Genomic DNA, 13178 nt, shown 5'->3' with positions numbered 1-13178 from the left:
TGAACAGCAATCTGAAGCTGATTCTCAGCAAAACTGGAAGGTTGAAGATTAGAAAAAATGTCATCTGATTCTTGATTTCTGTAATGGATCAGGATTTGGCATCACCAGTATGAATCCATGAACCAAATCTGCCTTGTGTTAACAGTCGAGGCTGATGGTGGGGGTGGTATAATGGTGTGGGGAATGTTTAATTGATATACTTTTGCCTTCTAAATGGCAGTTGTCTGGTCTGGTGAGTGTAGCAGAAAATGGAAGGAAGAAAAGAGACTCTGAGAATCTTGCTGCAAAATTGTGCTCTTTATTAGTTTTGTTTCCTACAGTCCATAAAGTTCCATTTCCTTTGGAAAAGGAAATTCCAAAGCAGTTCTATGAACTATTTATCTTTCTTCTTTTCTTTTTTAAGACTCCTAATACCTCCCCTGCGTGTATGGTGTGCTGCTTGAGCCTTCTTACTGGTACCCTGGGTGCCTTCGTCTGCGTCGGACTCCTTACCGAGGAAAGCGCGTGTCACACTCCTCTCTTTCAGAAAGCGAAGGTAAGATACTGTAAAAAACGTTCAGAAGATGGTATGCATCCCAAACATTTCTCACTCAAAGACTTCTCCGTTGCTTGCAGAGAGTGGCGCAGGACTTCAGTGAATACATTACCTCCACAAAGACCAAGTTAAATGAAGATGAAACTCTGTCCACGCTTAAATCTCTGATGAATTTGTGCTCCGAAAGCATCAGCACCGAGAATAAAGTGAGTTCGTTATCATCTCGGGCATTATAAAGACAAACGTGTGCTGGAAATACAGGATCTTTAAGTGCATGCATTAAATTGTTAAGCACTTAAATTGGAGATGGATGGATGGATGGACAGACAGACAGATACAGCTTTATTGTCATTGCATAGTTGCATAGCATTGCAGGTATATAGCAACGAAATGCTGTTTAGCATCTACCAGAAGTGCAAATAGTAGAAAATGTCCGCAGGTTATGTGTAAAGAATAATATAATTATATATTCGTGCAATATGTGTGCATTATGTACGTTGTATGTACAACAGTACCAGATAAAATACAAGACTTCTACTGCTAACGTCTTGGTGCCAGGTACCACAGCACACCTTCAGGGGTCTAGTGGAGTCCATGCCTCGAAAAGGTCAGGGCTGTTTTGGCAGCAAAAAAGAGGACCAACACAATATTAGGCAGGTAGTCATAATGTTATGCCTGATCAGTATATACACTGATAGTATACGTATGTATATACATACATACATACATACATTTTTGGATAGATAAACTAGGGGTAATCTATGAATTAACAGTTATGTACATTATAATTATATTATACTGAGGTTCTGATGCGGCCGGTCCGGTATCTCTTCCTGGAAGGAGGTTGAACAGTTTGTGACTAGGGTGCGAGGAGTCCTGGATTTTATGTGCTCTATGCAGACATCTACTGGGTTTTACTGGGTTTCCTACACAATACTCTAAAGCAGTGCTTCCCAGACTGTGAGCCGCGGCCCCCTGGTGGGCCGTAGCGGTATTGCAGGGGGGGGCCGTAGCTAGGCTAAATCAAAATATTAAAATAATTAAAATATTTTAGAATAGAATATAAAAAGCTTCTGTTACACACTTTGATTCAATATAATTGTAAATCGTATGCAGACAGTATGTAGTGTTAAGGATTTAAATATATTTGTAAAGAATGTTTACATCTTATTTTCACCAGCATATAAAAATATTACATTTTATGGTAGTTCTCATAATTCACATGAAATTCTTACAAACTGGTTAATAAATGTTGATAATTTTGTGCAAAGAGACAATCTGCTTTATTAAATATATCTAATATAGAAATATATGTATAAATATATCTTTATACTATTAATCAATGTACTGTATTTTTTAAACAAAGCGGTTGGGAGGCGGGGTCGTGGAGCTTTTGCTATGTATTTGGGGGGCCTTGCCCCTCTGAAGTTTGGGAAGCTCTGCTCTAAAGCATTTGTAAAATACAGCACAATAATTAGAATGGCTGACACTCAAAATGGATGACGGATGAATGATGGATATCATTCAGCTGGGTATACTGCCATGTCCATCATTTTAGGACAAATACAGAGTCTAATACAGCGTTTGTATCTGGCAGGACAACGTTTCTACAATCTCCCGCAGCTTAATCATGAAGGCTCTCCCTGCTCGACTGCTGAATGAGCTGTCAGAAATCTGCAACCTAATGGTAAGTCTCGCACACACGGCATTGCACTTTATAGCTTTTACAAGCGATTACTCAGAACTACACAGTGGACTTCAAGCTGAATGTGCAGACAAGTGTGCAGAAGCCATGAAGTGCAAGTTGTGACAAGAAAAACTGAAATGCTGACATAATTTCAGTAATAACTTGGTTAATAATAACCACCCCACGGATGGCCGGAACAGATTATCTGCATTTACATTATTTCTTATGGTTTCGCAATACAAATTTTCGCCTACAGAACAACTTGAATTAAAAGGTTAAACATGTGTTTTTGACTGTAATATCTAAATACCTGACTCTAATGCTTTTAATTAATTATCCGACTTTAATAAATAATCGTCTAGTTGTTGCTTTTCGTATTTACTTGTCAGAGAAAGGTGTTAAATATTAAGTCTGGAATAATAAAATATGTTGTAATAATGTCTCGAGCTAACAAGTCATGTGACGTGTCATTGAAATACCACTTCCATTTAAAGTTTCTGTAGTTTTTAAAAGTAAACACACCCAACTCTAAATAGTAAAATTAAATAAAGTAAACCTGGCAGTCTTTGAGGTAGATCTAGAAGTGCCATTTAATGCCGCTTAAGAACACTACTTGAAAAACGTCCACTAAAATAGACGCTCTGTAAAAAAGAGCTCTGTGATTTGTGGCTCCAGTGGATAGGTGGTTAATTTCAAAGTTCATCCAACATGAAGTATAATGGGGATTTGGGGATTAATATACAGTATCTGAATATCTGGAATATATCCCACTCCACAGCTAGGCAACTCTGCTAAAAGAGACAGCGCAGGGGTTGATAACAATCCTGATGCCATGGAGGTGAGCAGAACTCAAATGGAGGAGAGCCCACAGGAGGAAGTCGATCTGTTCGACGACGGCGACGCCACACAGCACGGCAACAACGGAACGCAGGCACTGAACACCGACTTGAGCGATTCCCAGCATGGCTTAGGTACGAAGGAACAAAGGGAACCATGATATTATCTCGGCACTAGCAATTAGTTAATAATGGCTCTGGTGAGTTCTTGAAGCAGTTTATGTGGGGGGAATGGGGGGATGTGATAACTTAGTGGTTAAGGTGTTGCACTATTGGTCAGAAGGTTGTGAGTTTGAATCCCAGGTCCACCAAGCTGCTGGGCCCCTGAGGAAGGCGCTTAACCCTCAATTGCTCAAAAAAAGGTCAGTCACTCTGGATAAGGGCCCAAAATGCCAGAAATGTATATTGCAACCAAAAATCATTTTTGCTGCAGCATTTTCTCAAAATCTGTGATGCAAAATGACTTGAATTGGCAAAATTGCAAGCACAGGATTCTTCTTTTAAACTCCTCCCAGTGTAAACAGATATGCTGTATTGCCAAAAGTATTCGCTCACCCATCCAAATAATCAGAATCAGGTGTTCCAATCACTTCCATGGCCACAGGTGTATAAAATCAAGCACCTAGGCATGCAGACTGTTTTTACAAACATTTGTGAAAGAATGGGTCGCTCTCAGGAGCTCAGTGAATTCCAGCGTGGAACTGTGATAGGATGCCACCTGTGCAACAAATCCAGTCGTGAAATTTCCTCGCTCCTAAATATTCCACAGTCAACTGTCAGCTGTATTATAAGAACGTGGAAGTGTTTGGGAACGACAGCAACTCAGCCACGAAGTGGTAGGCCACGTAAACTGACGGAGCGGGGTCAGCGGATGCTGAGGCGCATAGTGCAAAGAGGTCGCCAACTTTCTGCAGAGTCAATCGCTACAGACCTCCAAACTTCATGTGGCCTTCAGATTAGCTCAAGAACAGTGCGCAGAGAGCTTCATGGAATGGGTTTCCATGGCCGAGCAGCTGCATCCAAGCCATACATCACCAAGTGCAATGCAAAGCGTCGGATGCAGTGGTGTAAAGTACGCCGCCACTGGACTCTAGAGCAGTGGAGACGCGTTCTCTGGAGTGACGAATCGCGCTTCTCCATCTGGCAATCTGATGTACGAGTCTGGGTTTGGCGGTTGCCAGGAGAACGGTACTTGTCTGACTGCATTGTGCCAAGTGTAAAGTTTGGTGGAGGAGGGATTATGGTGTGGGGTTGTTTTTCAGGAGCTGGGCTTGGCCCCTTAGTTCCAGTGAAAGGAACTCTGAATGCTTCAGCATACCAAGACATTTTGGACAATTCCATGCTCCCAACTTTGTGGGAACAGTTTGGAGCTGGCCCCTTCCTCTTCCAACATGACTGTGCACCAGCGCACAAAGCAAAGTCCATAAAGACATGGATGACAGAGTCTGGTGTGGATGAACTTGACTGGCCTGCACAGAGTCCTGACCTCAACCCGATAGAACACCTTTGGGATGAATTAGAGTGGAGACTGAGAGCCAGGCCTTCTCGTCCAACATCAGTGTTTGACCTCACAAATGCGCTTCTGGAAGAATGGTCAAAAATTCCCATAAACACACTCCTAAACCTTGTGGACAGCCTTCCCAGAAGAGTTGAAGCTGTAATAGCTGCAAAGGGTGGACCGACATCATATTGAACCCTATGGATTAGGAATGGGATGTCACTTAAGTTCATATGCGAGTCAAGGCAGGTGAGCGAATACTTTTGGCAATATGGTGTATGTAATGACTTTCTGTGGTAGCTGTACTCATGTTCGACACATGAATAAAAGAAGGCTTTGGCTGAATGTGTGTTGTGACGATGTCACACGAGGCATCTTGTGACACCCAAATCTTCTGGTAATTTTTGGAAAAATTGCAAACTTCCTTGAATAACACAAAGGTTGCTTCATTTTGTTTTTGTTTCTAGAATCACAAAATCCTATAGAAACTGCACAAATGAATGTTCGATATAATCTGAATAATAAACAGATTTTTAAAGAAGTATGAATCCATAATGATCAGTATAATGAAGTTTTTTGTATGCAGACGTTTATGTAAGATTTACTGAAGGAGTCTCTAGTGTCATGACTTTCTAACTGTTAGAGTTAAAAGGTTTTTCCTCCATGGGACAGTCTTCAGGAAGGATGCTGTGGACTTGTGGAGTTGTTCTATAATAAGCTGTGTATTATTAACTTCAGGAGAAACTGAGGGACTGTTATTTAAAAAGAGTATAAAGTGTAAGTTAAAGGGCAAAAAATGTCTGACATAGTGTAACTAGTAAAAAATAGCTAGTAAATGGCTGTGGTATAGAAGGAATAAAACACTTTGTGTCATTGTGTCACATCATTATCTTCCTATAATGGCATGTTTAATTCCTCACTCACTTAACATGAGATGGGTGAGCTTATGAAACACAGAGAATGATGTCAGCCCAATAAATAAATATATCTGAATTGGTAATTATGTGTTTATTCTTTATTTAGGAGCAAAGAGCCCTCTATCACAGGAGCACCTGAACAAACAGGACCTGGCCTTCCTGGACACTCTAGAGTTTCTTTCTCTTTGTGCTTCATTTGAATCCAGTACCGGACTCGCCTTTAAACCTCTGGACCTGCGTCGCAAGCTGCTGAAACTTTTGGATCCGATGGACTGTGCCAAACCGCTGCATCTCCACATGGTGAATGACGTGTCATTAAATCGACCGATGGCCATTAGAATACTCCTGGGCTTTGATATTGATACTGACCTTCAGCTTATTTGAGGAGGCTTTCACATTGGCAGTTTAACAGACTAGAGTTTGCACGGAAAATTGTTAATGGGACCAAATTGTGGACCAGGAAGTGCGACACAGTATCGAAGCTTTACGTTTTAGCTGATTTCAACATCATTAGTTTCCACATGTAGCTTGAGTGACAGGCAAATGTTTTGAGACACAGAAGAGCATAACGCCTAATAATAAACATGTTGTGTTCCCATTGCGTGTTTTTGATGATGTAAGATGAAGACAAATCACCAGGGTTTGAAGGAATCAAGCTTGAACCCTGGTCAACACCGCAGAGGCACCGGGAACAAACACACTCCGATTCAGATCCACTAGGACAGTTGGCAAATGATGGCCAAGTGACAGAGTAGCACTTTTTCTGTCATTTTATTTGAGATTCTAGATGATTAGGAGGCAGAGAGAGAGAGAGCGTGTTCGTCTCTGTCAGGTAGAATCCAGCCCATAGCACAGAGGGTGATGTACTTGTGTGCAAAAGTTTACACTCCCATGATGCAAAATAGGACCAAGCAGCTAAAAATGCCTTTTACACTTGGTTTAGAAATAGGAAATGAAATGTGGATGAGTCCTGTAATTTAATTGTAATAAAAAAAGGGTGATTTATAGCAGAAAGCACAGTTTAATGTGATTAATCTTGAAAGTTGTGCATCTAATGCACTTGTTCTCTTGTTCCTGTGTAGTATCTGGTTCTACTGAAGGTGCTTCCTGCAGAGAGGACGTCTCTGACAGCTGACGAGTTTGATTTGCTGCTCAGACCTCTGGCGTAAGAAATGTTTTCTTATATTGGATAGAACTGTTACTTCTCATATCACAGAGTGGATTTTCCCTGACAGCTCCACTGTTATAAACCTTCGTCTAGTCTACAAATTCCTCATTCCTGGATTAGGGTCAGTCATGATGTCATTATTGAATTTTTTTTAACAGGGACATATGTTCGCAATACCGCCAAGATCAGGAGATGTGCTGTGCCATCCTGTTAGCGCTGCTGCCGTGTATGCGCTGCCTCCGCAGCCTACAGTGTCCACCTAGGCAGGACGAGGAAATGGATCATGTTTGGGGCACGCTGCTAAAAGTGCTCTCAGGCTTCTGGTGGGTGAAGACACAAACTAACATCAACATAGTAATGATAACAATAACATTACCAACCTTCAGGGTTAGGGGTTCGATTCCCGCTGCGTGTGTGTATGGAGTTTGCATGTTGCTTCAGAAGCTTCCTCTGGATAACTCTGGTTTCTTCCCCCAGTGCAAAGACATGAGTGAGGCTGATTGGCGTCTCTAAATTGTCTGTAGTGTGTGAATGGGTGTGTGTGTGATTTTGCCCTGTGATTGACTGTCATCCTGCCCAGTGTGTCTCCTGGGATAGGCTCCCTGCGAACCACTAGGATGAGAGGTGTAGAGGAAGGATGGACGGATAGATAGTCACGTATTCAACCATACATTGTGCATATAAAAATCTAATAAATGAATGCAGGTCAATGGTAATACAGTATTAGGAATAGAGTACACATGAGGTACAGTCCAGAAAACGTCAAAGCTCTACCACTTGTATTGGTTGAGGGACTGAACAACCTGCATGATGAAGATCCTCCTCGTTCTCTCTGTGTTGGTCTCCAGCAAATAGAAGTGCTTCCCTGATCATAACAGAGAGAAGCGTCCATTGTACAAATGACCGAGGTCTTTCACCGTCTTCCCAGCTGATCGCACCACCCAATGGAGAGCTTGCGTTTTATTTATTTACGTAAATATTACATGTAATCATCATTAGAATGAGCTAATAGTACAGTGTTGAGTACAAAGGAGTGAGACATATCTCATGTACTAGCAAGATTTTCATGAACTTTTTTTGTCCCCTCACAGCATCTTGGGTAAACGTGGTAAATGCACTCCAGCTGTAAGGGCAGCACTGGGACGCTGTTTACTTGTCTTATTGGAGGTAAGAATGTAACTGCGTGAAGTGGTGTTATGAATTACGTTTACGTTTTGTAATTTTAATTATGAATCACTTTTTGCGTAGGTTGATCCTTGCTGTAAGTGGGCGGTCTTATCCCTGAAGGGCGAGGAGTCTCTGGCATGTGAGGTTTTGCCCTCCCACCTGGCAGACCCTCACCACCATGTTCGCATGCAAGCGGCCATGAACGTAGAAAGGTGTGTTTTTTAAATAAATAAATACATATATAATGCTGATAGAAAACCTGATATGTGTAAGAAAATGATCCGAAAGTAAGGAAAAATCTCATCCTGCATTTCTAACGTCTACAGACTGTTCTTGGAGAAGGTAGCTTGGGCTGGAGAGCAGAAGAAGATGCTTCCACTAAAACACCAGCAGACAGCCTTTGAGAACGTCTACCTGAGGGCACAAGAAGGGACGAAGATCAAGGTAAGTCCCATAGAATAACCGTGTTCAGGACCTCGTCGTATTTACGAGATGGAAAGTCATAATTACGATGTCAGATGCGTTTAAGTCAGGATAATGCGCCATGCCACAAAGCTAAAATGGTTCAGGAATGGTTTGATGAGCACAACAACGAGTCTGAGGTGTTGACTTGGCCTCCAAATTCCCCAGATCTCAATCCAATCGAGCATCTGTGGGATGTGCTGGACAAAAAAGTCTGATCCATTGAGGCCCCACCTCACAACTTACAGGACTGCTGTCAACAGCTTGGTGTCAGATACCACAGCACACCTTCAGAGATCTAGTGGAGTCCATGCCTCGACAGGTCAGAGCTGTTTCGGCAGCAAAAGGAGGACCAACACAATATTAGGCAAGTGTTATGCCTGATGGTGTTATGGTTGCAGTCAGACAATAAATGGGAACTCATCACAGGTAGGAATAAAAAATTAAATAAATAAAACAGCCCATATGCCATAGTGAAGAATTGTTGCTTGAACTGAAAAAGCCTCTAGTCTGTTGTCAGTATGAATCCACTAACAAGCCCAGAAAAGTGACAGTGTGCTACCTGTAACTCTAATTACCTCTAGTCTCAGAGCAGTAATGGCTAAAACTCACAGAAATGGAGTGAGTGTGTAAAAATCATTCATTGCTGCAAAATATCAGGAGCAAAACAACAACCAGCAGCGCCAAGCATTAGGGAGAGTGATGTGCAGCATACAACATGTGGAGTCATGTGAGTCACGCTGCACTGTCTGGCAGATGAGTCAGGTAGCCGGACACTTTGAGACCTCCTTACAGTGTCAGAGAAATACTTGCGACTCGAGTCACACTTTCAGTGCCTCATTCAGTGCTCCCTGACTCTTCTTAATCCTTGAGCTGTTGCTCGGTTTACAATTGCATGCAGAACAATTGTCAGTTTTTCATGAATGTGCACACTTGCAGCAGATGACCAATGACACTATTTGCCCATCTCTTATCTTTTAAAATATCTCAGAAGGTATCAAGAAACAAAGCAGATCCATGTGTCTATTATACTTACCACACTAAACTTTCCTTTTCTGTTTGCTTCTGTTCCTACAGAGAAACGAGTCCGCCAAAGACCTGCCCGATGAGACCTTTAACCGACGGGCAACTCTGCTGAAAAGCCTGTCTGTGGTGATGTGCTGCAGCCCCGTGTGTGAGAAGCAGGCGCTCTTCGCTCTCTTTCAGTCTTATAAGGAGAACAGCATCGAGGAGAACCTGATTAAAAAGGTGTGGAAGAAAGGAAGGAGTGGGTGATGGGGTACTGTGAATAAGAAATGGGAAAAAAAGCTGCAGGATGTAGCAGCTGGACTCAATATATTTTATATTAGATGTTATATGTGTACAGTGTAAGGAGCAGAAGTAACAGGCAGAAATAAGGGTTTTTGTTTGTTTCTTGTTTTGTTTTATTTGGTTTAATTTAAAATTTTTGTTTGTGTTCTGTTTTTTGTTTTATTTGTTTTTTGTTAGCTGTTTTTTGTTTTTGTTTAATTTTTTATTTTATATTTTGTTTTTCTTTGTTTTTTGTATGTTTTGTGTTTTTGTTTTGTTTGTTTTTTTGTTTTGTTATTTGGTTTATTTTTTTGTTTGTTTTGTTTTAGTTTTAGTTTTGTTATTTGGTTTTTGTTAATTGTTTTGGGTTTTTGTTTTGGTTTAATTTTTTTATTTTTGTGTTTTGTTTGTTTTTTTGTGTGTCTTTTGTTTGTTTTGGGTTTTTGTTTTGTTTTGTTTTTTGTTATTTGTTTTATTTTTTGTTTGTTTTAGTTTTGTTAATTGTTTTGGTTTTGGTTTAATTATTTAATTTTTGTGTTTTGTTTTGTTTGTTTTTTTTTGTGTGTTTTTTGTTTGTTTGAGGTTTTTGTTTTGTTTTTTGTTATTTGTGTTATTTTTTTGTTTGTTTTGTTTGTGTTTTTGTTTTGTTATTTGGTTTATTTTTTGTTTGTTTTGGCTTTTGTTTTGTTATTTGGTTTTTGTTAATTGTTTTGTGTTTGTGTTTTGGTTTTTTAATTTTTGTGTTTTTTTTTGTATGTGTGTTTTTTGTTTGTTTTGGGTTTGTTTGTTTATTTATTTATTTATTTATTTATATATATACTTTGTAAAGTCACAGAAACCCTGGTGTTGTGAACAGAGTTTTGGAGGGAGATGAGGATGGAGCAGTAAACAGTGACTCTGCAGTGAAGTCTGTCAATGCTTAAAAGGAAATTAGAAACATATCAATGTAATGAATGAATATGAGCAGTGTGAAAGATGAAACATGATAACCCAGGATTATGTATTTGTCCCTTACATATCATTCATTTGTCTTTCACTGTGCAGGTGTTGGCGAGTGTTTCTCTTTCTCTGGGCTACAGAAGCTCTGAGGCATTCGTTTGCTCTCATCTGAATTATCTGGTGGCTGAGTGGCTGAGCCAGAGACAGACGGACACCACCTACACACTACAGTCCTTCCCTTATACGCTTTTAAACTGCAGCAGTCTGGATGAGTTTTACAGGTGCCACATTTACACATCTTCCTGAAAATATTCTGAAAATATTCAATGCACATTCTATATTATGGTTGCTTTAGATCAGAGGTATAGAAACTTTTTCCCCATGGGGCAATTTTAAAAGGATCATACTTTTTGTGATACTCAAATGAACATGATGAACATTCATGGTGTCTGATTTTCTTTCTGCATTTCAGGTCATCGTATCATGTACTTATCCCGCGCTTGGTCTTCCTGAATGACTTTGAGCAGGTGAAATCTATTGGGAGTCTCTTGAAGCAAGACTGGAGGCAGCTGGTAGCCAAGTGCTTTCCTAAAATCATGGTGAACATCCTGCCCCACTTCGCCCTCCCTGGCCATGACACAGAGGCGGCGACACAGAGAGAGAAAGCGCACCACGTTTATGACCTGCTGAAGGACGACCAGTGCCTGGGGAAACAGGTACGAGCTCCAGTCCAAAATGTAATGTAAATCCAAGTGTAATAAAGTGTACCTTTATGGCACATTTAGCTGATTTCCACACTAAAATTGTTGTTCCACACACTGTTGGTCGGTAACCACACTGACTGATCGTTTCAGCTTTTTCCAAAAAGTGTGTTGGTGTTTGTTTTTTGCAGCAAATCGACAGTCTGATATGTGGAAACCTGGCAGACATCGTTGTCGAGCTGTTGATGACGCTGTATGAGGGCGCAGGATCGGACACTGCTGAAAGAGGAGACCTGCAGAAGTTTATTGGGTGACTTAAAATTTATATATATATTTTTCAGTATAATAGTAATGAATATACACTGATCAGGCATAACATTATGAGCACCAAGAGGTGACGTGAATAACAGTGATGATCTCATCATCATGGCACCTGTTAGTGGGTGGGATATATTAGATAGCAAGTGAACATTTTGTCCTCAAAGTTGATGTGTTAGAAGCAGGAAAAATGGACAAGTGTAAGGATTTGAGAGAGATTGACAAAGGGCCAGATTGTGATGGCTAGACCACTGGATCAGAGCATCTCCAAAACTGCAGCTCTTGTGAGGTGTTCCCGGTCTGCAGTGGTCAGTATCTATCAAAAGTGGTCCAAGGAAGGAACAGTGGTGAACCGGCGACAGGGTCATGGGCAGCCAAGGCTCATTGATGCACGTGGGGAGCGCAGACTGGCCCGTGTGATCCGATCCAACAGATGAGTGATTGTTGCTCAAACTGCTGAAGAATTTAATGCTGGTTCTGATAGAAAGGTGTCGGAATACACAATGCATTGCGGTTTGTTGCGTATGGTGCTGCATAGCCACAGTCCAGTCAGAGTGCCCATACTGACCCCTGTGCACCACCGAAAGCAAGTGGTCATAATCTTATGCCTGATCGGTGTATGCTTCTATAATTATCTGCCTGTTCTGCTTTTTGGTTACGGCAACATTTTTTCCGATGTGCCTATTTTGTGTAAAGTTGTGTCTCTGTGTTGTTTCTAAGGGAGCTGGATCCTGCTCCGAATCCACCTTACTTCAGCTCACAAGTGATTAAAGCAACACTAGGTTACCTCAGCAAGTGTCATAGCACCAGTCACAAGTCCCTGGTAGCCATACTGTCCAAGACTCCGGTAAGATCCTGATATTATTCAGTAATAGCATACACAGGGCTGGTGTCATATTCCATTCTCTGTTATTCTCCAGTCATAATTAAACTCTAGGTGCTTAGTATGAGGATACACAATGTACTAAATGCAGGGGTTCCATTACTTATTACACATGTAGTTTGCATAGTGGTTCTTATAGTAATATCTTAATTCAATTTAAAGTTAGATTCAAGATAAGATCCTTTAGATTCTATATACCTTATTCCTTAGTTATTTCTATTTTTCCTGTCATTTATTGAAATTCCTTTTTTCATATATTTATATTTTTTTATTCTAATTCTGTATTTCAATCGTGTCTTATTCCTTTGTGCTAGATGTCCATACAGAAGATTCTGACCTCAGTTTGCCAGCGCGCAGCCGAGACCACCAACGCCTACGAGAGACACCGCATCCTCATGATGTATCACCTGTTTGTGAACCTGCTGCTTGCCGAGGTTAAGGATGGCCTGGGTGGAGCGTGGGCCTTTGTGCTCCGAGATATCATCTACACCCTTATACACCACATCAACAGCAGGTCTACACACACACACTCACACACACACACTGGAATTTTATGAGGTCCCTGCATTGACATGTTGTACAGCTCTGTTAGTGTTTACAATAAAAGTTTTATCAAACTTTTCTTATCACTAGAAGGCCATAGGTTCCTTCATTGCATTTAAATAAATAAATAAATATCTGAATACCCACAGAGCAACACATAATTATCCCGAACTAAATTTAGTGTACTTTTTTTAATCTAACATTATTATACACTATGTTGCCAGAAGTTTTGGA

The 13178-nt window shown here is 40.7% G+C and overlaps 1 protein-coding gene across 4 annotated transcripts in view; it reads left to right on the top strand.

Moving 5' to 3' along the window:
* The window catches only part of atm (ATM serine/threonine kinase), a 56936-nt gene that overhangs the window by 13240 nt on the left and 30518 nt on the right, over nucleotides 1-13178 (top strand). For all 4 annotated transcript variants that reach the window (XM_058418747.1, XM_058418748.1, XM_058418746.1 and 1 more), the window contains 16 exons: nucleotides 404-535; nucleotides 616-741; nucleotides 2133-2222; nucleotides 3001-3193; nucleotides 5580-5773; nucleotides 6556-6638; nucleotides 6800-6964; nucleotides 7733-7808; nucleotides 7890-8020; nucleotides 8135-8252; nucleotides 9348-9518; nucleotides 10605-10780; nucleotides 10972-11215; nucleotides 11392-11510; nucleotides 12239-12365; nucleotides 12716-12915. In XM_058418747.1, the coding sequence (XP_058274730.1) occupies nucleotides 404-535; nucleotides 616-741; nucleotides 2133-2222; nucleotides 3001-3193; nucleotides 5580-5773; nucleotides 6556-6638; nucleotides 6800-6964; nucleotides 7733-7808; nucleotides 7890-8020; nucleotides 8135-8252; nucleotides 9348-9518; nucleotides 10605-10780; nucleotides 10972-11215; nucleotides 11392-11510; nucleotides 12239-12365; nucleotides 12716-12915 (2345 nt within the window). The remainder of the gene's footprint in view (nucleotides 1-403; nucleotides 536-615; nucleotides 742-2132; nucleotides 2223-3000; nucleotides 3194-5579; nucleotides 5774-6555; nucleotides 6639-6799; nucleotides 6965-7732; nucleotides 7809-7889; nucleotides 8021-8134; nucleotides 8253-9347; nucleotides 9519-10604; nucleotides 10781-10971; nucleotides 11216-11391; nucleotides 11511-12238; nucleotides 12366-12715; nucleotides 12916-13178) is intronic.

The sequence above is a fragment of the Hemibagrus wyckioides genome, linkage group LG20, assembly GCF_019097595.1.
Source record: "Hemibagrus wyckioides isolate EC202008001 linkage group LG20, SWU_Hwy_1.0, whole genome shotgun sequence".
Lineage (NCBI taxonomy): Eukaryota > Metazoa > Chordata > Actinopteri > Siluriformes > Bagridae > Hemibagrus > Hemibagrus wyckioides.
The sequence above is the reverse complement of the archived record's forward strand: the minus strand, read 5'-3'. Positions and strand labels throughout refer to the sequence as shown.